This window comes from Ranitomeya variabilis, chromosome 5, assembly GCF_051348905.1.
Source record: "Ranitomeya variabilis isolate aRanVar5 chromosome 5, aRanVar5.hap1, whole genome shotgun sequence".
Taxonomy (NCBI): Eukaryota; Metazoa; Chordata; class Amphibia; order Anura; family Dendrobatidae; genus Ranitomeya; species Ranitomeya variabilis.
The window spans coordinates 656220327-656244561 of NC_135236.1; the positions used below are offsets into that span (position 1 = coordinate 656220327).

At 42.3% G+C, this 24235-nt stretch overlaps 1 protein-coding gene across 5 annotated transcripts; it reads right to left on the reverse strand.

The window, feature by feature from the left end:
* Positions 1-4713: 4713 nt before the first annotated feature.
* On the reverse strand, positions 4714-24193 carry IKBIP (IKBKB interacting protein). Of its 5 annotated transcripts, none has more exons than XM_077266468.1 (4): positions 23898-24027; positions 23518-23808; positions 19572-19689; positions 4714-5549 (listed from the first exon to the last, which is right to left on the reverse strand). In XM_077266468.1, exons 2-4 carry the CDS (start codon positions 23715-23717, stop codon positions 4806-4808), a joined length of 1062 nt encoding a protein of 353 aa, XP_077122583.1. In that variant the 5' UTR covers positions 23718-23808; positions 23898-24027; the 3' UTR covers positions 4714-4805. The 5 variants fall into 5 exon arrangements, with proteins under 5 accessions (XP_077122583.1, XP_077122582.1, XP_077122580.1 ...); XM_077266465.1 differs by lacking the exon at positions 4714-5549 and adding an exon at positions 11951-13168; XM_077266466.1 differs by lacking the exons at positions 4714-5549; positions 23898-24027 and adding exons at positions 12208-13168; positions 24080-24193.
* Between the last annotated feature and the right edge of the window lie 42 nt (positions 24194-24235).

The window sequence follows — 24235 nt, forward strand, 5'->3', positions numbered from 1 at the left end:
CACCTTAAATGTCTGTTGGCCGAATGGTTTGGCGGGCAGCCATCTTGGCCATCTCCCCAATAGTGAGCATACCTGTGTTCTCTATGAGAGCCACAGTCGGACTTCTCTGGTGGCTGCTTATGTCAGGGAGAGCAAAATGATTGGCAGTCTGAAATCCGACACGCCTGATCCTTAACTCACCTGACAATCATCTCTGTGGGGCCTCCATACACGTTAGACTGTAGGCTGAACTCATCGATATAGGCAGGTTTGGCTGATGTTAGACCTATGCTTACGTTGTTAGTCCTGTTGCTACAAAAATAGACCAAATAAATATAACTTAACTTAATTGTCATGGGTCCAGCATCTATCTTCCTTGGCAATCAGCTATTATCGACGGATGAGACGGTCTCTTCATCAGCGGTTAAATGGCCATCCATATAACGTAGGAATGTGCTGGGACTGCCAAAGCAGGAGCCACTCTGGCACATTAAGAGGGGTTTCTTTCTTTTCATTAATGTCCAATGATTTAGGGACTTTCTTTAGTAGTGAAAATCACTAAAATATATATATATATATAAAAAAAAAGATTTTGAATACAGTTTTACGTCACAGCCTAGTGTTGATATATAGGATTAATTACTGCAAGGTGATCATGTATGCTTTAAAGGGAATCTATCAACAGGATTTCACACCTATTTATATGCACATGTAGCTCTTTCAAAGTCCAGTACAACAATGCCTTCTCGTGGAAAGTGCTTTCCTCTGTTCCTGAGAAATCAGTATTTGAATTGACATGCAAAAGAGGCTATGACAGATCTGAAGCCTCTGTCACTCCAGATCTATTCCCTTGTTTCTTTTTTACACTTGATAAAGATGCCCGTACAACACTGAAACGCGTAGTGAGTAATGATAAGCGGAGACATGAAAGTTCGTATTTTGGAACCCAACTGAACTTAAGTCCAAAATTCGGTTCGGGGACCAGAACTCGAACCCCATTGAAAACTTGAACTTTGGATCTCTTTTTCTTTTCAATGGGCTTCCCTCTGGAACTCCAAACATTGCAACAGACTTCTAGAAGTCCATTTTTCCATTTTCGGCGTTTAGCAGCGGACACTAATTGTCCAGTACGAACCCCAAACTTTTAAACTCGAGTTCGCTCATCTCTCAAAGTGGATAATAAAGAAAATTTTAAGAATATCGCAGAGGAAGCAGCAGAGGGCGGGGAATACTCATGGAGTGACAGAGTCTTCAGATCTACCACTGATCTTTAGTATCATTTAAGGCCACGTTCACATGTTCAATATTTGGTAAGCATTTTACATCAGTATTTGTAAGCCAAAACCAGGAGTGAAACAGAGGAAAAGTATAATAGAAACACTTCACTACTTCTGTATTTATCACTCACTCCTGGTTTTGTTCTTACAAATACTGATGCAAAAAACTGAATGTATGAACGTGGCCTAACACTGATTTCTCTGTGACGCAGGAACGGTCTGGGCTTGTCCGTAAAAGAGCTACATGTACATATAAATAGTTTGGGAGGGGGAAGAGGGTGAAATCCTGCTGACAGATTCCCTCAAATTAAATTTTACCCTCCCCCCACCCCCCCAAAAAAATCCAATACCTGCAAAATTTTTCCTGCAAGAACCACAACATGACCATGACACTTAAATATACCCTTAAATGGGTTATCAATGTATATGATATTGATGACCTATTTTTATTATGGGTTATCAATATTGGCTCATGGAGGTCGACACCCAACAACCCCAACTGATAAGATGACTTCAGAAAAAAATGCACTGGTCAAAATGGGATTAATATTTTTGCAATTGATTTAAAGCCAAAAACTGGGCATACTGTAGATGTTTTTGTCACAAAAGAGCTAAGAAAAAAACCTACAAAAGGGGTGCATTTTGTTTGCAATTTTTTTTTTGCTTGTGCCTTTGGACAACTCGCCACTATGAGTCTTCAGCTACATTTCTGTTAAGTAGACTATATTTATAAATTTGAGATGCGTAGCTTGTAAGTTGGTGTGTCCTCTACACTAGTTCGGTGTGCCAACAATATGCAGTACCATTGGTTCCAATTCACAGATATCCGACTTACCACTTCTAGGTCTTGGCCTCCTAACGATAAGGGTGCCGTAATCTAAACAAGACTACCTCAATCTTCAGGAGACATGTACCTAGAACAAGGGATCTTTACACATAATTTAGTTGTGTCAAGTGATTTTAATATCTTGAAAGCCATTTCAAAAGGAGAATATTCACCAAAACATAAATTGTGTCTAAGGCAACCCAAAGAAAAATTGTCGGTTTCACGCATTCTAAATTCACGGTCCGAGACTGGTCTGTAAGAGCCAAAATTCTTGGTGGTTGGCAGGTGAGCAAATGCTTATTTCATTAAATAAAATGCAATATAATTATTTAAAAATCATACAATGTGATTTTCTCGTTTTTATTTTTAGACTCTGTCTCTCACAGGTGAAGTGTACCTAAGATAAAAGACCTCTCCATTCTTTGTAGGTGGTAAAACTTGAAAATCGGCAGTATATCAAATACCGTACTTATTTTACCTATTGTATAGTTATATAATGGATATATCCCCATTTTTAATGGTATTCCAGTTCAGCGTCATTCAAGTAAAAAGTGCTTAGCTGCAATTCCAGTTCCGGCCAATGTACAATAGTGGCGCTGTTAGTGGGGAAGAAAAGCAGACCAATTTTTCTAGTCTTAGTCAACCTTCAACAAGTTTTCGGGACAGATACCGTCTTAGCACTGGAAGGAATGACTCCTGCAGATCTCCCTGACTCGATCTGTCGAGGTAATTTTTTTTTTAACGTGTTGTATGGGCATACATAGATCTTTAAAGTGATGCATAAGCAAATGTGGAATACGAGTACCGTTCCATCTTTAGCAAAAAAACAATAAAGTAAACAGAGTGTGAGACAAGTGATCTATTGTGCAATTATTGTTGCTATGCCAATTGTACCAGCGCCTTGCAATTATAACATTGCCATAAACAGGAGCAGAACAGTTCAGCATCGCTCAGTCAGCATCGTTCAGTCAGCATCGTTTACCAAAGTCACTGACAACAGATGCATAACAAAGGGCTGTGATAGGACCTGCAGGAATCAGACCATTTCTACCTTCCCGAAGGAAAACTCTTTGCTGTATATATAGATAAAAAAAGTCAATGGCTCAAAATGTCTGGCATTTCATAATACTGATTTGCCAATTGCAGGGGTAGTCCAAAACTATGCCATAATTGGTTGTAGGCCTTGAAATTATAGTGTATGGGGTCCATTTTGTCAACATCTACTGCTTAACAATAGTTCTCTTTTAATACAAAATGAATGGCCGTTAAACCAAGCACAGGTACTCGCTGCAGCCTTGGCGTGGCCAAACAGTTCAGTACACCATCCCACTTACCGTATTTGTTTTCCATCCATCTCTGTTATGATCCGGTGACCCTGGAGCCGCATGAGACGTTCTCTGGAGTAGGTGGAACCTGTACTGACCGCAATCCCTGAACTGACACCGCAACTAGAAGTAGCCGTGGGATGTACCTAACACATCCTAGACACCTCGACACAGCCGGAGGACTAAATACCCCTATAGATGGAAAAGGGAATTCTATCTTGCCTCAGAGCAGAACCCCAAAGGATAGGCAGCTCCCCACAAATATTGACTGTGAGTATAAGAGGAAGGACATACGCAGGCAGAAAGCAGGATATAGCGAAAGAGGCACTTGTAGCTAAATAGAAAAGGATAGGACAGAATTCTAAGCGGTCAGTATTAAAACCCTAAAAATATCCACAGCAGAAAATACAAAATATTCTACATCTAACTAAAGACATAGAATGTATATCTGCATCTCCTGAGAATCCAGCATGACTGAAAAATCCAAACAAAGTCTAAGCTGGACAAAAACACAATGAATTGCACTGAGATGTAAAGCACACAGCATGTGTGCTACAGAGACAAAGAAAACAGACACTTATCTTAGCTGAATTGACTGCAGGGCATGAGGAGCCAGAGATGCAATCCCTCCAAGAACAATGGACAACTGGCAGGGAATCATGCATCCTGCACACCTAAATACCTAGCAGAGCTGCAATCAGCAGAAACACCTGCCCTGGATTACAACCCAGAGACAACTGCACTACCACCAAGAACCACCGGAGGGAGACCAAGAGCAGAATTCACAACACATTTCCACCGATCTTTGGCTCCTGTAAAGTCTGAGCTGTCAATCAAGGAATAGGGAAATAAAACAGAAAGAAAACAAGTGGGAGGGTGCATTGAACTGTGTCGCCATGCCAAGGCTGCAGTGAGCATCTGTCATTGGCTTCATTTTTTGCCGAGAGTTGACATGGTCTACACATCTAAATTGCTCTGACCCCATATAGTATTTCTGACACATGGGTGATTTATTACATGCTGTATTACAGAGGAGAAGATAGTGCCTCACAGAGTAAGGACCTCAAGCGAGCCTAGTCCAGTGCGCAAGGAGTTGACTCTTAGTTGAACTATTGAATTAAATGTGCGTAGAAGGTCCAGAACAGTAACTTTCTATATTATCATGAAGCACACCAACACATACATTACATTTTACATAATTAAAGCCTCTCTAAGAAGAAACAGATTTTGGCAGTGAGTGGGAGGTGAAAATAGGACTGTTGCCGAAAATAAAATTCATACAAAATCAATAAAATTATAAAGTATAGAAGATAAACAAAACAAAACACTTTAATTGGAATGTGTCGTGTACACAATACTCATACCTAGCCCCCCTCTCGATGGAGCTGGTTTAACCTCCTACACGTTACTAATTTTATTACTTAGATCTAGGACTTCGGATTTCATCACCGTTAGGTTGTACATTTTATCACTTAGCAGGTTAATATCTTTTTCTCTGTTCAGTAGGTCGGATGCCAAGCGGCCGATCCTCAGAGACAGATCATTTATCATGGCTTCTAAATAGGCAAAGTCCTTCTTGATTGTGAAGACTTTGGGCTTGAGCTCGTTGGCAAAGTTTACGGCCTGTAAGACCTTCAACCTCTCACTCTCTAGACTGGAGAGTTTATCTGAATTGTCCGTGAAATTGCTCTTGAGCTCCATCAAACGTATCTTTAGAAGATCTATTCTGTCCGAATTTCTAGACACCGAGCTCTTCAATGAAGTGATACGGTCAATGCTGCCGAATAAAGCATCTCCCATCCTCTCTGCCGTGTTCTTTTCGACTTTCTCTAATTTTTTCTCCAACTCATTCACTGAGTCGGTCATGGATATAATGTCCATCTCCATCCCCGATATCCTTCTCACATCTGTCTTTACGCTGGCTATCTTGTTGGAAACTTCTTTCGAGATACCTGTGGTGGTCTGCTCAACCTGAGAAATGGCCTGTTCAAGAGCGGTAAGGTTGACTTCCAGTTGGTCTCTTTTTGCCGAAATAAGACTTGTCCATTGCTCGATGTTGCCGATGTCTTTTTGCAACTGTTCCATGCGTTGTGTGATCTGAAGATCCTTTAGCTTGGTCATGGTTTGTGTGGTTTCTTCCATCTGAAAATTAAGTAAAGGATAATAATTATAGAAAAACAGATTTTTTTTTGAACTTTATAAATAACTGGCTTTTGTTAGGATGGGTAATCAAAGATTGATTGGTGAGGTCCAACATCCAATCGATCAGCTGAATGATGGAGCCATTGTGATTCAGTAAATGGTATGTTCCTTCATACTTTGGCTGTGCCTTATATTGAATTGGACTAAACTGCAATCAGGGCTGTGGAGTTGGAGTCGGAGCCCATTTTGGTGGAGCCGGAGGTTTGGCTTACCGACGCCACAGCCCTGGTGGGGCTGTGGAATTGGAGTCGGAGTCATGGAAATTGAGGAGTAGGAGTCGGAGGTTTGGCTTACCGACTCCACATCCCCGACTGCAATATCAAGTGCTACCACAACAAAAAGTACAGAGCTCTGCCAAAAGCTGTACAAAGCAATGGCTTTTGAGCTCTTTGATCAAAAAGCGCTCAGTACCTTTTACGTTTTTATGGGACTTCATGTATTTATTGGTCGCATAGTGCTGACGCATCCTGTATGTATATTGGCCATATAGCGCATTTGTGCACCTGTGCATTAATTTAATACTAAAGGTATCTGGGTCTTATTTTTTATTTTTTGTGTAACAGATGATATCACATCTCCCCCCTAATTTCCACGCACTCACAATGACATTTGTACATGATCATTAGATGCTTCAATACAAAAGATAGGGTCGGAATCAGTCTATTGCTGCTAATGTACATGTGCATTTCCTGAAAAAAAACAAAAACAAGTATGAGTCTAGAATTTCCCCATGTGCTGTGAAAACTGCAAAATATCTATTTTTCTTAATACAGACTGTGATATGAAAAGTAATATAAAAAAAGAACAAACATTAAAAAAATATATTTAAAGTGGTTATTCGGGACTATTTTAAGAGCTTACAGGCAGGTAGATGCTAATTGTCTGTCTGTTCTGCCCGGCGCCTGCTCAGAGTGGTCATGGACCACAGTTGCCAGCGATTCTGCTGCTTCATTTGACCTCACATCAACAAAGTAGCTGTACCTCTTTCGGGCTGCTTTGTCGACAGTATGTGACTGCTGAATTTCTGCTAACTTACAGAGGGCTCTCCGCAGTGAAGAAGCAGGGAGCAGATATCAATCAGCATTATGTTGGCAGTAACGCCCTATCAACAGAGCAGAGTGGAAGAGAAACAGCTGCTCTGTCGACATGATGTCACTGTAAGCCGCAGAATCATTGGTAGGAATGGTCTGTGCCTGCTCTGAGCCAAAGAGATTGGCGCCGGGCAGAACAAACAGCCAGGTAGTTGGCAACTACCTGCCTGTAAGGTCTTAGGCCCATTAAAAAAAAAATAGTCTCGGATAACCTCCTTAACATAAAACGCTGATTAAAATTGCAGGTCATTTTCTAATCAATCTGAAAATCACTTACTAAGCAAAATCTCATCTTTAACACAATTTTACAGAATTATCGATGGGTAATATTATACAGGGTTTGCAGTTTTTTCTTTATCTTTTTTTTTTAAATTCTCTAAAATCTTACTTGCTTTTTCAGCTGCTGCTTGGCATTGAGTACTGCTGCTTGGCTTCTGAACAGCCAAGTCCTTCTCTTGTTCGTTTATCCCCAGTTTAATCTAATCTATTATACATGCAATACTATTATTATAGCCTAAAAAAAAAAGCATCTGCCATGTTCTTGGTCGTCTTTTTGTAATATTTTACAATCAAGATGATTTAGAACAACTTATTGGACATGGTCCCATCTTAGTTTTTGGACTTGGTCCCATCGTAGTTTTTGGACCTGCTGCTTGGAGTCTTACATGATGGGCTTTAATGCAATCAATGGACGGCCACAGTCCTTGGCTTAATCTAACAAATGGATGGCGTATGGGGGAAGTTGAATCGATTTTCTACCGCAGTCTAACAGGGTAAAACAGGTTTATCTAGTGTAGACAACCAATATATTGTAAGCAGTGTAAGAACGTTATTTCAGTTTCCACAGCAACAACTCTCCGAAGAAGAGAACAAATGATCCATACATTGTACACCGAGCTCGACATGAAAAAAAAAAAAAATTCACGCGGTGCAGCAAGTTATGAAAATGTTCCCGTCTTTTTGAGAAGTTAATTATCAATACAATGGGATCCTCTGCTCAAGTCTCAAACTGATCCCCGAGTTGGTCGGATCTCCAACAATCGGAAACTTATCCCCTATCCTGTGGAAAGGAGAACTTTTTTAAAACTTAAGAACACCCCTTTAAGGTCGCCATTTATTGGGCAGCATGAAAAGTGTGCCAAGATGGTCTCTCATTTTGGAGGGCTAGTTCTATTACACAGGTATCCTACCGATTTCAATGAGCACAGTGCAATGGTACATTTCCCCTGTGGTGGCACTGCCGGAAAAATGAACACATATAGGGAAGCATTCACCAGAAAATGATCTATTGTTTAAATCAAATTGTGTTAAATATATATATTTTTTAACATTTTGGCAGTTGTTTTTTAACATATCACAATGTGTATTACAAATAATACATTTGTATTTTTTACTATGGCCACTGGGGCTTTTTTTTTTAGACTCTCAGGAAACAACACATGTACATAAGTCACAATGGTCAGACCCCGACCCTATATTTTGAAATGAAGTGTCTAATGTGCCTATACACATTTAACTTTTAGCAAAGTTTTTTTCACATATAACAATGTGTATTACAAATAATACATAGAAATCTTGGAATTTTCACACTGTCAATTAGGGTCTTTTAGACTAACACATCCTATTGTTTCAGGAAACAACACATGTACATAACCACAATGGTCAGATCCCGACCGTCTCTTTTGCCTTGAAGCGTCTATGAAGTCCATACATGTTAAATTAACGTCAGCCAAAGCTGATATCAATGGGCTCAGCCGACAGTCTAATGTGTGGATCCACCACGTACGATTCCTAACTACCGATCCTTTTGTTCTCTGTGCGATAAGCCGCCATCGGAAGAGTCTGGCAGGGGCTCTCTCGTAGAGAACACAAGAGCGTTCAGGAGAGTCGGAAGCTAAATGGCTAAATCATCATCAGCTGACAACAAAGGTGTATAGGAGGGCTTCACAGCTGGTTGTCCACGCTGAGGGACAACCAGCTGGTAGTAGGACATGGTATCCTGGTAGTAGGACATTTTATGATCAGTTTATTTGTCAAAGAACCCTTCTTACTTGTAGGGGTTGTCCAAAGCAGACAAGCCCTTTAAAAGTTGTATCGTAGCCAAAAATATCTACTGGATGAGTGATAAATGTCAACTTAGAGCTAACCCTTGGGATCACCAATGACCACTAGAATGGGGGACACTGCCACCCAATTAGCTTCATGAACATGACAAGAACGTTGATTGAAGTGGTGGTTGAGTCGATGGCACTAACAAAAACAGGTAAACACAGTGCATGATCTTAACTGGCGATCCAGACTTGCAACGATCAGTTGATCAGTAGGGTGGGCTTACCTACATTAGATCTCTGTATCCAAATAATTTTCGATCCTTAACTTTTATTTTTCTCCGATAAGTGTAAAACTCAGCAGAAATTGCCAGTTTGTTCCCAGTGCTCACAGCTCCATTCCTCCCTGTTTTTCTTAGGAAAGAATGGGATGTTTTCATTACTGGTTCATCTTGGCTGTCATTCCGCCCCCGAGCTATTTTTAAGAACTACTTTTTTTAGGAACCGGTACAGTGCCAGAAAAAATGGAAATAAACATTCCACCCTAAATAATGGACCTATTAGTAGAAAACCTGATACCACAAGGCCTTTGGTGATGTTGCACCTGCTGTTTGTCCCAGAGACATACAGCTCACAAATACTATACTTGCATATAAAGAATACAGTACACGCTTACGTTTTTCTCATTTTATTGCATTAAAAATAGAAGGCATAAAAATATGTGCTCTGCGCAATGTAAAAAAAATGTGTAAACTTTTGTAACTTTACTGAACTAAAAGTCTTGTCTCAAGCTCTTAAATGGTTAAAATTTACAAAGTGATTGTAAAAAAAAAAAGCTACTCGGCAAAGTATTTTTTAAATTAAAAATCCTCCAGAAAGGAGGCATTTTTAATTCTGATGTTTACAGCTCGTTGAATATAGTTACCGTCCACGCTTCATTGTCAGATCGGATTGTCAGATTTAGGACACAATGCACTCCTATCCCACAGATGAAGACAGCAGCGGAAGCCCCCATGTCTCCTATTATGTATATGCTCAAGTCCCAGCGTCTCCTGTGTGATGTACATGCTCCAGTCCCAGCGTCTCCTGTGTGATGTACATGCTCCAGCGTCTCCTGTTTGATGTATATGCTCCAGCCCCAGTGTCTCCTGTGTGATGTACATGCTCCAGTCCCAGCGTCTCCTGTGTGATGTACATGCTCCAGCGTCTCCTGTTTGATGTATATGCTCCAGCCCCAGTGTCTCCTGTGTGATGTATATGCTCCAACCCCAGTGTCTCCTGTGTGATCTACATGCTCCAGCGTCTCCTGTGTGATGTACATGCTCCAGTGTCTCCTGTGTGATGTATATGCTCCAGCCCCAGTGTCTCCTGTGTGATGTATATGCTCCAACCCCAGTGTCTCCTGTGTGATGTATATGCTCCAACCCCAGTGTCTCCTGTGTGATGTACATGCTCCAGTGTCTCCTGTGTGATGTATATGCTCCAGCCCCAGTGTCTCCGGTGTGATGTATATGCTCCAGCCCCAGTGTCTCCTGCAATGTTTAAATTATAAGCTTGTGAGAAGGGCCCTCACTCCTAAGTGTTGAACTAGGTGTTACAATGTAATGTTATTGTCTGAACTAGTCCCTGCTCAATTGTAAATTGCTATGGAATATGTGGGCGCTATATAAATAAAATTACTATCTATCTGTTTATGCTCCTGTCCCAGCATATCCAGTGATGTATATGCTCCTGTCCCAGTATCTACTGTGATGTATATGCTCCTGTCACAGTCTTTCCTGTGATTTATATGCTCCTGTCCCAGTATCTCCTGTGATGTATATGCTCCTGTCCCAGCATATCCAGTGATGTATATGCTCCTGTCCCAGTCTCTCCTGTGATGTATATGCTCCTGTCCCAGTATCTCCTGTGATTTATATGCTCCTGTCCCAGTGTCTTTTCTGATGTATATGCTCCAGCATCTGATTTATTTGCTCTTGCCACATCGTCTATATGCTCCGGCTCCATTGTCTCCTATGTGATGTATATGCTCTCGCTCCACTGTTTCCTATGTGATGCATATGCTCCTGCCCCACCATCTCAAATGTGGTGTACATGCTTCTGCCACAGTGTCTCTCACGTGATGTACTGTATATGCTGCAGTCTCAGGGTCTTCTAAGAGATGTATATGCTCCAGCCCCAGTGTCTCCTATGTGATGTATGCTGCTGAAGTATACTGCTTGTGCAAACTTTTAATCTTGAGGAGCACACCACCCCCTGCAACCAGGAAGTCGGGAGGCAAAGAAGTGGTCTGCTCCTGAAGCCAGAAGATTAGAACACTCCATTAAGTCTATTTATAAAGTCGCTTCAGATCATTTTGGATGCATTAGAGTGAAAAAATTGATGACAAAGATGGACATAAATGCAGAAAACATTCAGATTGGGACTAATCGCTGATCGAATAAGACTGCATCCAATTCCACACATTTGGAATTAGCGCAAAATTGCTGGCAACTCCCCATCCACAGGAAATAACCGAAGAATTGCTACCACATTATGACCCCAGCTTGAGCCACTGTCTTGCTATCTTTTGCACAGGGGACGTGTTGGTAGTTGCAGTGCCAGCTGTAAACTACATGACTCACGATGCCCCACCACACATCATAGTTTTGGAAGCTCATGCGAACCTGAACTACTTCAGGTGCAAAAGGATAAATATTTGGTGTCAATAATCAGCACAAAAGTTTAAAGGGTTTGTCCCATCTTCATTCATCTGGAGTACACCTCTCCTCTGCCTTTCTACTTGACAGGAGTCGGTGTGCTCCTGATCATTAACAATTCAGACCAGCAGCATGGTTGCACTGCCGCCTCAAACTGCGCACTCTTCTATGCTGCAAATTGAGGCAACGTCGGAGGAGACCATGGACACATACTGCTTGCAAGCCCTACAACAAAAAGCATAAAAATGCATTGCTCCTTGCCCACGACACCACCCAGCTGATAGCCAGCAGAAGAGGTCGATAACTTTGGCAACAAACTGTAAACAATAGAATTAAAAATCCCTTCGTTCCTGAGAACAGAAAGGACTTTTAACAAGAGGCAAATTGCAAAGTTGCATATATTTTTACTAATTGTATTTCATAAGCTCCAAAGCTCCCCCTACTGGTGGCTGCTAGTATCCGAAATCATATTGGTTACCGGTACGTCTACTTTTTTTTATTTTACAGAAAAATGGTGCTCCAATCTTTTTATTGATCTATTAAGAAACTGATCAGTGCAAAATGTCTGGTATTAAAAAAAGCTAATAATTCTCTTTAAACCCGACACAATGGAGATATTGTTCCCAGTACAAAAGTCATATAACACTGATTAATTGTGTGCCAACACCCCATTGGGAAGCGCACTTTGTAGCCACATGTCATTCCTTCCGTAATCAGAGACTTGCCAGAAGATTATCTGGTATTAAAATTGGTTAAATTGGAAGAATACTGTTCAAATGGTCAGATTTTGGCGAAAGGGGTAGACTGACGTCACCCATTTGGGTCCATGGTTTAGCAGATGTATGCATGTTTGTAGTGCCCTAAAAAAAGGTTAAAAAAACATATATATTTTTCGGCCTTTAAGTTTCATCGTAACTGCTATCTGATTCCTTCTCTTCTGAAAGAGATTTGTCGTCAAGTTTGGACAAAATATTTGTTTTTTCCTTCAATACTGAGACTTCATTTTGAAGTTTTAGGATACTGTTATCGTACTGCATCCTTTCCAGGGCATGCTGGATCTCCAAAGTCTCGGTAATGATTTTCAGCAAGTTGTCCTCCGTATTAAAAACTTGTTCGGTCAATGTATTCATCTTTTTCTCCAGGTCCTGCATCTCATTAGACACCTTCAGAAGGCTACGTACAGCCGAGTCGATCGTTGGCAGATTCTTGATGCATTCCGTCAGTTTAGGTTGGAATTCTTCCATGTTCTTTCGGACTTTATTGTTCAGATCGGCTAAGTCCTTCTGCTCTTTTTCCAGCTCCTTGACAGCGTTATCATCCCATTCCAGAACGTCAGAAATCCGCTGAAGGTCATCGCCTTCCTGGGTTTTCACCGTTCTAAAATTGCGGAGAGTCCCCGATTCAAACTCTTTAAGTTTCTCGGAGAGCTGCTTGAGTGTTTGATCAGCAGAGTTGATCTTCAAGGTCATCTGGTTACGGAAAGACTTGGTGTCCGAGTTGACAGAGTCAGACTCGAGCTTCATCTCATCAAGACTCTTCTTCCATGAATCGGTGACGTTCTGAAACCTCAGGTTGATAGTCTGCATCTTTTCAGAGAGTGATAGCTCATGGACTTGGATGTGATCGATATCGGTATAGAGGTTAGTCAACTGTTGCTGCAAGTTGCTCACTAGAGAAGATGACGATGTCGCTTCTGCTAGGACCTCATCGGTAGACTTGAGCTGTAAGAGAAGGTCCATGTGCTTAATGTAAAACAATGTAATGTATGAAAGAAAAAAAAATCCATAAACACAGTGTCATTATAAGGAACAAAAATATGAGATTTGGCTTCCACCAATCAGGAGCCACATTTTAACTTTTTTTAAGGCTTTCGAACTCATAGACCTTCTCCACCGATAGGTAGACATGGAAGAGCAGAAAATGAAGACTTAATAAAGTTGACCAAAGAAGACTGAAGAAAGTTCTCCAATATGGAGTCAGGGTCATATGAGGTATCTATGTAGAACTGCACGGAAAGTTAGGTCACATGCAGTAGAAGGAGGAAGCACCATTCGTGAGAACCTACAACCACCAGTCAAGAGGAGAGATCTTAGGCCTTGTGATTCCCAAGGCTATGTTCACACTAACTTTTTTGAGGATTTAAAAACCATGGAGCTATTCAAAGGAAAACTACACCAAGAAACACTCATTTTTTTGGGGGGGGAGTGTTTGGAAAAGTTTTTAATTTCCTAAAAATGCTTTGAACAATTTTGGAAGTTTTTGTTTTCTTTGCAGCCTTTTGATTAGACAGTATTTCATTTTAGGAGGTTTCCTTCAGGATCTACTTCAAAGAAGCACCATATACATTTTTTTTTTACCATCAAGGCATTTAAAAAAAAAAAAGATCAAGAAACTCCTCATGTGAACATTAGCCAGACAGATGTGAGATGATAACAAGGGGAACACTCAAGTAGACATGGACCTGCCATGTATCAAATAGTTCCATATTTATTTGAAAAAAAAAAAAAAAAGTGTAATCCCACATTTCTCCTGCAGAGGCGCTGCAGGGAAAACATGTGGCTGCAGCTTCAGAAACGTGATCTACCATGATCAGTTGATCAGTGGAACCAGCTTGATTTTAGAAAATGGATTTCAAGCTGTGACAATACATTTAAGGTAGTTTACCCGTAACTTTGAGCCCCACTCCATTCTGACTGATAATATGAATGGAATGTCAGTGAACACATAAGCTCCAAGCAAAGTGTGGCAATACTGCAGCCATTAAGTGTAATTCTATGGTAATTGTGGTGCCAACCAGACAGGGAATGTAAGGATTAACTTCTACATCTGATTTGTGTTAGTTCCCTGGGTAGGGCTGCTGTCTATTTAAATTCCTGAATCGCTGTTCTACACTGCCAGTTATAAAGTTCAGCTTGACCTGGTTCACATCCCTGCGCTCTGCTCCTGTGGTGTTATTGAGTATTCTACTTTCTGACTTTGGCTTGTATTCTGACCATCCAATTGTGTGTCTGATTTTGACCTGTCACGCTGCTGCTATGCATGTAGATGCACCTCCACTAGATGGCAATAGAGAGGAGGGAGGACTGCACACAGCAGGAGCAGACCTGCAGCGCAGCAGCGAGGCCACCACCAGGTGGCAGCGGAATAGTAAAACAAGCCGGGTTGATTTTAGTCTGTAGCACAGTACCAAAGGAATAACCAAGCACAGAGTCAGAAACAAGCCAAATGGATCAATACCGGTCAGGAGCAGATATGCCAAAGACAAGAGACAAAACAGCAGGTCAGGGTCCAAGCCAAGTCAGGTACCAGGGAATCCAAGCACGAAAGGGGAACACAGAGTCTGGATGGGAAGAAGGGAATAAACAGACACGGGTACAGTCAGCAAAAGCAGCAGGACGAATCAGGGTACGCAGAGTCAGCTACACACGCCGTAGGCAGAAACTATAACTGACACCGCCTGCAGGATGCAGTGGAGAGAAATAGTCGACCTGAGGCCAGAACGAGGCAGAGAAAAGTTAACTCTTGACATGATCAGACTGGGAAAGAGAGACATGATACAAAACCCGGCCTGGATCATGACAGACCTCCTGGTAACGACCAAGCTTTATGACCCTTTTTGCCACCAGACGGCTCCACCGGCCAGCAGAAACTCCGAGGATCGAACCGAGAGACCCCTGTAAAAGGGTTAAAGGCTGAAGGTCCCTGGTAGAAAGAGTGGCTAGCAATAAGCCTGTCTATGAAAGGCCTACTTGCCAGACTTCCGCGCACAGAGCCCAATGTGACAATTCTGTGTCTAAGGATATTTTTCTGCCAAGAACCTGACAGCACAGCAGGCTATAGCCTAACCCTTTATGCTGATAATAGTGGCTGAAAATGATTAGTGCTAAATGTAAAGCACAGCTGACAAGGAACCAAGACTTTGAAAATGGAAAGGAATTGATATACAATTTTTTTTATACATAAATTTGCACGACTTTTCACTATGCAAGAAAAAACAGAAACCTCCTTTAAAGCCTCTGTTTCCTATGCCCCGAAAACTGTAATTACACCATATTGTAATAAAACCAAATTATATATTTTTCAGGAGTTGTAGAAGCCTCCTTCATTATGTCACAACCATAGAAATCCAATCTAGGCCTCATGTAAGATTCATGCAGTCTGGGTATTGTGTCTCAGGGTGAAGAAATTGGAGACGGAGTGAAGTGGATACAGGAAATGCCCTGGAAGGAGCGGACACTGATTCACCATAATTAACATTAATGCATCATTATTTTTTCTCATTACATAAAATTACTATGTGATTATGCGATGCCAAGAAGAAGATGATGACTGGCCAGTTGGGTAACATTCCTATTTGTGCAGCATAGGGACACCGTGGTAAGGACTGCTACTGAGCTAGGTTAACATCGGGGGTCTTATTTTGACATGAACACCATTAAAGTGAATCAGTCAGCAGGTTTCTGCTATGTAATCTGAAAGCATCAAGAGAGCCCGATTTCAGCGATGTCACTTGCTCAGCAGCTTGCTTTAATTTCAATACAATCAGTGTTTTATCAACAAGAGATCATCACTGCAGGACTAGGTGTCATGTGCAACGTAGTCCAGCTAATCTGTGACTCCGCCCCCACCACTGATTGGCCACTTGCTGACAATGTACACAGAAAGCTGCCAATCAGGAGTGTGGGCGTGGTGATACACAGCTCTGCATTCATTGCACTGCTAGATCTACCAAAGAGAAAACAGGGATTTTATCAAAACTGCAACAAGCAGCCCAGTAAGTGACACATCGCTGGAATCAAGGTCTCTGCCCCTACATCATGATGGTCTCAGATTCCATAGCAACGGCCTGCTGACTGATTCCCTTTAACTTACCTACATGTGACCTAGAATTGATGGCCTGCCTTATGAGCAATTGCAGGAAACTTGTTAGTTGTGCTATGCATAAAATCTTTATAGCCATAATTTTTTTTTAGCTTCACAGCTCTAACCTATGCACACACAGAGTGTAAAAAGATCTTTCAGTCTTTCATTGGTCGCCACTAGGGGCGGCTTACGGCATATTATTTAATTACCAAGTTGAACTTGATACTGTCCTTTTAACACACTTTGCATAAATCAACACCTAGCTCACTGAGGAATCAGATGACAGCAGCCTATTGAAGTCTATGGAAAAAGGAAGAAGTTGAAGAGTGACGTATCTGCTTTCTAGTAAGCGTTTTATCTCATCCCAGTGTTGGATTCACAGCTACACTGCTCAGTAATGCAGTATATCTTCCAAGCTGTTGCTACATGGAGACAGGTCTGTGCGTATTGTGTATAGGAGACATAAGGCATCCAAATCGTCTCTCTCTAGGTCAGAGAGAACTGAAAATTAGAGAAAGAAAATTGGAGTAAAATACAGGATACAAGTGATATATATTAGAACATGACAGATTGTTATGAGTTTACCTGGAACAACTAACAACTGATGTTTCATATAGAAAAATCCTATGCGGATTTGCAAAAAATTCTGCAGCAGAAATCTGACGCTGAACCTAGCAATTCACTGCTGATTTGTAGTTTGACATGCGATAGATCCATTAAACGGATTCAAAAGGAGCTAATAAACACGTTACTAACCCATCGTGGACTCTACTTACATAAGTGATCCGTCGCTCATGTTTTCTTTTTTTTTTTTCCTACCAGGCTGATTTCAAATTTCTGCGCAAATCTGAAATAAGAGGCGGATTTCGTGCAGATTTTGGGGTGGATTATGGCCCAAAAATCCATATAAAGATTCCACTGCGTGAACATATATAGACCAACAGGAAAGAAAAGAAGATTTAACCATGCCGATATTTCCTAAAAATATATATATACAATATCGCACCTTTTCGAAATTTGGTACAACTCAATTATCAAGATCATTATTACTATTTTTTGTCTTCAATTCTCACGCTGGCGTCATGGCTACTATTTATTTATTTTTTTTACAAAAATCTACCACTTACAGGGATGTATTCACATTTGTCAGATTTGTCGCAGACATTTTTGCCGAGGATTTGAATGAGTGAACCATCTGCGGACCAGCGAGGAGAACTATGTGTACTGATCCACATCAGTAGAGGATGACGGTGATAGAAAACAATTCCATTGCACAGATGGTTTCAGCTTTGCCACAAGGTAATCTATAGAGAGTAAGTAAGGGGACAAATAAAGGATGATCCAGGAAAGCTCCTTAAACGCTGACCTCTGATTTCCTATATCCCACTGCCAATGGCTAAAAAAAAAAACTTTAGAAGACAAATAACTTAAAGTCCTGTCCCCAAATGTAGCTTAATGAAAAAAAAATAATAAAAAAATTTTTTTGCTTTGCTCACCCTCCCCAGGTCCAACCCCGAGTCTCTGCAGCTGCCTTGGTCTATGTTGCTTGTCTGCAACGCTAATGTCACAAGTCACTGAGCTCAGTGATTGGTTGCAGCATTGTCAACACTATGTCAGCGCTGTAGAAAAACAGAAATCGGGCCAGGGGTGTTGACACAGTACTGGACCTGGGGAGGCAGTAATTTTGTTCCTATTGAAACCCCTTATGTGTTCTTACCCACTACAATACCTCTTATATAGCCCCCATAGAGTATGATGGCCCAAAAATGCCCCACATATAAAGTATGATAGCTTCAAAGTGAATCTCCCAAACTGTATTATTCCCCCCTTAATCCCTCCACACAGTATGATGTCCCTTACATAGGATTAAGCTCTCTACACAGTATTATGTTCCACTCATGATATGATGTCCCCCAGAGTACCCGGCACAGTATGATGTTCCCCACAGTCCCCCACACAGTATGATATCTCGAGAAGCCCCCAAAGTATGATGTCACCCACAAAACCTCCACAGTACAATGTCCCCCACACAGTATGATGTCCCCCACACAGTATGATGTCCCCTACAGCTACCTACACGATATGATGTTCCGAGCAGCCACCCACACACAGTATGATGTCCCCCACAACGCCAACTCCCCATACAGTATAAGGTTCCCCACAGCCCCCCACATAGTATGATATCCTCCACATAGTATGATGTCCCCCACACAGTATGAAGTCCCCTACAGCTACCTACACTATATGATGTCCCCAGCAGCCACCGACACAGTATGATGTCTGCCACAATGCCAACTCCCCACAGTATAATGTCCCCTACACAGTATGATGTCCCCTACAGCTACCTGCACGATATGATGTCCCCAGCAGCCACCGACACACAATATGATGTCCATCATAACGCCAACTCCCCACACAGTACAGTATAATGTTCCCCACAGCCTCCGGCTCCCACACAGTATGATGTCCCTGACCACTCCCTACACAGTATGATGACCATACCAGCCACCCACACACAGTATGATGTCCCCTACAGCCTTCCTTACAGTATGATGGCAAACCAAAGTTCCCGACACACTGTAGGATGCTCCCACAAGCCATTACAAGAACTGACTGATAAACCTACTGAATACTAGTCCTGCTCCCCCAATGCATGGCTTTGGTCTGAGCCGTGTGCGGACTGAGGCTCCACACAGCAGGCATGATCTACTGACATCATCACACTTACTGCACTGAGTATAAGATACATAGGCTACATGGTGGAAGGGGGAGCAGATGGCTCCCTGTTCCACCTTTGTATTTACATCCTAAGGAGTGGGAAATGTCCGGCATGGTGGTACGCCACTGCCCACTGCCTGCCGGGGAAAACATGGGTATTCCTGGCTTGGATGATCTCCTTAGTCATAGTTTAAGGCTCTTAAGTGGGTCTAACATTGACTTACAGGATAGCTACCTATAGGTGGCATTAGAGAGACCGTTTTCTTCTTTTTGGGTGGGACTTATTGCCGATCCGGTAAGAATCTCATCAGCCAGATCTCCTCGAGCAGAACCAGCCTAAGCTTACCGTTACTCTGAAATCAGCACAATCCGAGTTCCTCGTCATCCATAAAGATGAAGGAGTGAATTTTTGATTGGACTATGGGGCAGCCTTTCGATGGTGCGGAGGAGTAGTGGTCTCCTAATTTTTGGGGGTCAAATATTTAGCCAAAAGGATTTTGATAAAACCTTATGCCAAAACTGTGGGGAAAAAATAAAAATTACCTTTCTGAATATCTGGCTGACTTTTTCTTCCAGCTCTTGTAACGCTGATGACTCAGACCGCAGAGACTGAAGCTTCTGCTCCAAGATGGTGAAGTTCTGAGACTGCTGAAACACAATCCTGAAACGTACGGTGAAATATTAATGACGAACGATGACGCAAAAACATAAAATGTATTACTACACTGTGAACCCAAAGCAAACTCTTCAACATGGCCCCTAATTATCAGGGGTCTTGTTAAAGTATTGGTAAGGGTTGTTTTGAGCCCTTCTAGCCTCCAGGTGCGAGTAAACGCTTAGACGCTATGGCTGCCACTGACTGCGGCATCTAAGGGATTAAATTGTTATTGGGCTTCAATGCGGAGCCGGTGCGATCACAATAACCAGATAATACACCAAGATGCCACAACCGTCTCCGCACCTTGAAGTGCTATTCTAGATAGGGGAGTCCTCTGTTCAAGACTCACCTCTTGGTCAGGATGAAGAGTAGTTAGAAAGAACGTCTATACCTTTGGAGGACTGTCTGTCTGTAATGCTTCATTTCCCCTGCAGGGGAGCTGTAGGGAAACTGATTGCTTATTGCCAAGTTTGATAAAAGGCGACACTTTACTTATTATCAACTATGACTTGTAAGGATTGTCTAATCGGATTTCCCCTGTAAATGTAGGGTCTCGCTAAGACATCTTCTGTCCACATACCTTACTAGGTCAAAGGACTGGCGCTCGGGATGCCTCTATGAGCCAGAAGCAGCACCAATTTCACCCACAAGCTGTTTATGGTATTGTCGTTCAACTGAGTTGCAATACCAGGCACGGCCATAGACAGAAGTGGCGCTGTTTCTTTAAAAGGACAATTTTTGCATTGAAATATGCATGCCCCCCTTCACTCCCATACTCCTAATGTGGATGTCATACTTGATCGCGCACAATCAATTACCCCAAACTTTAAAGGGGTTCTTCGATTAAAACAAGTTATTGCCTATCTCGTATAGGCGATAACTTATAGATCAGTGGGGATCCGAGCGCTGGGACCCGCAATGGGGAACTTTTATCCGTTTCAGTATGGAGTAGTGGTCGGGCGAGCGCACTGTCACTCCATCTTAATGGGGATATTAGGGCCCCGTTCCGCAGATCGGTGCAGGTCCTAGTGGTGTAGATGATAATTTGTTTTTACCGGGGAACCCCTTTAAGCTGGCCATGACATTGTGTTACCCAGCATTCTGATATTTAAAGGGGTTTTAAGCTGGCCATGACATTGTGTTACCCAGCATTCTGATATTTAAAGGGGTTGGCCATAACTTTTTCATTGATGGCCTTTCCTTAGGAAAGGCCATCAATATCTGATCGGTGGAGGTCCGACACCCGGCACCTCCACCTATCAGCTGTTACCGGAGCCAGAAGTTTTCATATGCTGCCAGACCACAGCAGCGCCGTCATTTCTATAGTGGCCGCGACCAGGTACTGCAGATCCACCCCTTATTCATTTGAATAGCAGCATATGAAAACTTCCGGGTGATCGGCGGAGGTGCTGGCTGTCTCTTCCCCACCGATCAGATATTGATGGCCTTTCCTAAGGGTTGGCCATCAGTAAAAAAAAAAAAGTAGTGGCTGACCCCTTTAACTATGGGGGAACTGGTTATTAAAAGGGGGTCTCCTACAAATAGCAATAATCATCTGCCCAAAGGATAGATGATAAATGTCTGATCACTGAGACCACCTCCAATCACTAGAATGGGGGTCCGTCCTCATTACATAACCGAAGTGAAAGGGAGTTTGCATGGGACTGCGGTTGAACATACGCATCAATATACACATGCTTTATAATATAAGGACACCTTCAGGAGCAGTTTTGATTTCTTAAATGGATGTATTTTTTTTTGCAAAAAAATAATTTTTGCTATTGGCTTTCATTAAAAATGTTTGCGCAGTTTGCCTTCTGCAGCCACTGTCTTGCACCGCCTATTGCCGGCTGCAGAATGAGTTAACTGAGAATCCAACAGTGAGTTTATCCCTCTCCTAGTTCTTCTTCTGAGCTCCTCTCATCTGAGTTCCGACCACAGGAAAGTGGAGATGAACTTTATGGTCATAAATCAGCCGAGAGGACTCGAAAAGAAGCAAGATGAGAGTCACACACTAAAACGGGCTCACTGATGGATTCTCAGTTGACCTATTCTGCAGCCAGCAATAAAAAAAAAATTACCGTACATAGCAGAAAAAAACCAGCCAAGACAAGTAAGGGGGTTCATGGAGGGGGAGGTCGCCTAGTGTTAGAAATGCACACGGATAAGGCTTGTATAGGATGCATCACGGTTGGCTTGGTAAGCTAGGGGGTCTGCCCCTGGGGGGGTGCACTTATATAGTATGGGCGTCACTAATAGGCTGTAAGCCAGGTCCTGTGCCCTCCATGTATCTGTGTGACTGGTGCCCTATACAAGCCTCATTCATGTGCATTTATACCAAGCGACCACCCCCTCCATGAATGATCGGTGGGCGAGTGTCTGTTCATCAGTATTTTGCATCTGTGCTGCCCGTACCTTTATCATGGGGGTCGTTGCATCCTGCAGTGCATTAGTACTGGGACCTGGAGTTGGTAAATCTGGCTGCCTTTTTCCTGCTAATTTTGCTGTGTGTGTTTTTTTTCTGCTGTTTTTTTTTTTGCATCCTTTGCTGTGTTTTTTTTTTCTATTTTTTTCTGCTATTTTTTTGCGTCCTTTCACTGTTTTTTTTCTCCATGTTTTCTGTTATTTTTTGGCATCCTTTCACTGTTTTTTTTCTATTTTTTTGCATCCTTTTGCTGTATTTTTTTCTGCTATTTTTTTGCGTCCTTTCGCTGTGGTTTTTTTCCCATTTTTTTGCATCCTTTTGCTGTGGTTTTTTTCCTCCTATTTTTTTTGCATCCTTTCGCTGTGTTTTTTTTCCTGCTATTTTTTTGCGTCCTTTTGCTGTGTTTTTTCAATTTTTTGGCGTCCTTTCACTGTGTTTTTTTCTGCAATTTTTTTGCATCCTTTCGCTGCTTTTTTCCCCCATTTTTTCTGCTATTTTTTTGCATCCTTTCGTTGTTTTTTTCCCCAATTTTTTCTGTTATTTTTTTGTGCGTCCTTTCGCTGTTTTTTTTTCCCCAGCAATACACATTACAACAAAGAGGCTGTAGGAAGCAAACTGTGCAATGTTTAAAAAAAAAATGCCAAAAATACATGCATTTAAGCAAAAATCTAAATTCAAAATTGCCCCTATAAGGGTATGTGCACACGCTGCGGATTTTGCTGCGGATCCGCCGCTGCAGATTCGCAGCAGTTTTCCATACGTTGTACAGTACCATGTAAACCTATGGAAAACAAAATCCGCAGTGCACATGCTGCGGAAAAAAACCTGCGGAAACGCTGCGTTGTTTATTCTGCACCATGTCAATTATTTGTGCGGATTGCGCAGCGTTTTACACCTGCTCCATAATAGGAATCCGCAGGTGTAAAACCGCAGGTGAAATCCACACAAAAACCGCAAAAAAACACAGTAATTCCGCAGTGCTGATTACCTGCGGATTTACCAAAATCAGTCCGAAAAAATCTGCAGAGTAATCCGCAGCGTGTGCACATAGCCTTAGGGCTCATTCAGACGTCTGTGGCAGTCAGTTCGCTATTGCCCGGACCGGCCGGCAGCTCTCTCGACCAGAGTGTCACAGCTTCATATATTTCTATGCGTCTGTCTCGCTCGGGTCAGGGGAGCCGCCGGCCAGTCCGTACATTAGCGGTCCATGTTCGGAGTGTTTGCACAGACGTCTGCAGGAGCCTTGAGGTGAAGACCCTCGGTTAGCACCCGGGCATGCTCAGATAACGCCTCATCCGAGCATGTTCGCTCATCACTGATTACCAATTAGTACACCGGTATATATTTAGCCTTATTAAAGCCACGCTAACAGACTATGGCAGGATTACGGCACGTGCCCCACTTACCACGTTAGCGCCACGCACACCGCCAGACACAAGGAGCACAGCGCCGTCCGGAAATCAAGACATGACGATCCGCCGCCCGAAACCGGTGAGCGATCCGCCATCTTCTTGGCCGTCTCATCCGCAGACCGCTGCCCCGATCCCGCTCCGTCTTTGGTGCCCGGAGAAGCCCCTTTCTTCCTTTGCTTTGCTTCACTGGACATTATGGGATGTTCTTTCAAAATAAATCTATATGAATATGCTGTCCCTATAGCAGCAGGCCTACAACATCATTGTGGGCGGTTGACAGGGATCCTAAAAAAAAGTTTTTACAAAGTTTTAAAAGTTTGCAAAGTGAGTGAAACTTGGAATTTTTTTTTTAGAAAACTGTGTTGCTATGATACCGAAAAACTCCTCCCAGCCTCAGCTGCAGAAAATCCCTCCCTGTGTATGTGGCAGCCAAGCACAAGAATCCAGTGGCTGAGGGGACGGGGGCAGATTTGGACCAAACTTCCTTTAGTCGCGTTTGCAGCGTTTTCATGGCACATTACATTGTCACATATTAACTTTCAGAACTTTTTTTTACCTTCCTCATAATGTAATTCACGTCTCTCCACAAAATATGCAACAAAGAGTGAAGTCAACATAGCGATTAACAGGCGTACAATGTTATACTGCCATGTGACCTGTAATAACACACGACTTCAGTGTATAATACTCGTATACTATGTTCGCCTGATGA

Excerpts from the sequence above, each read along its gene's own strand:
- IKBIP (XM_077266465.1), bottom strand. The coding sequence starts at position 23,717 with ATGTCCAGTGAAGCAAAGCAAAGGAAGAAAGGGGCTTCTCCGGGCACC. Across the intron at positions 19,690-23,517 it reads GTGTGCGTGGCGCTAACGTG|GATTGTGTTTCAGCAGTCTC; the intron begins GTAAGTGGGGCA and ends CGTACGTTTCAG. Across the intron at positions 13,169-19,571 it reads TCAGCCAGATATTCAGAAAG|CTCAAGTCTACCGATGAGGT; the intron begins GTAATTTTTATT and ends CTTCTCTTACAG.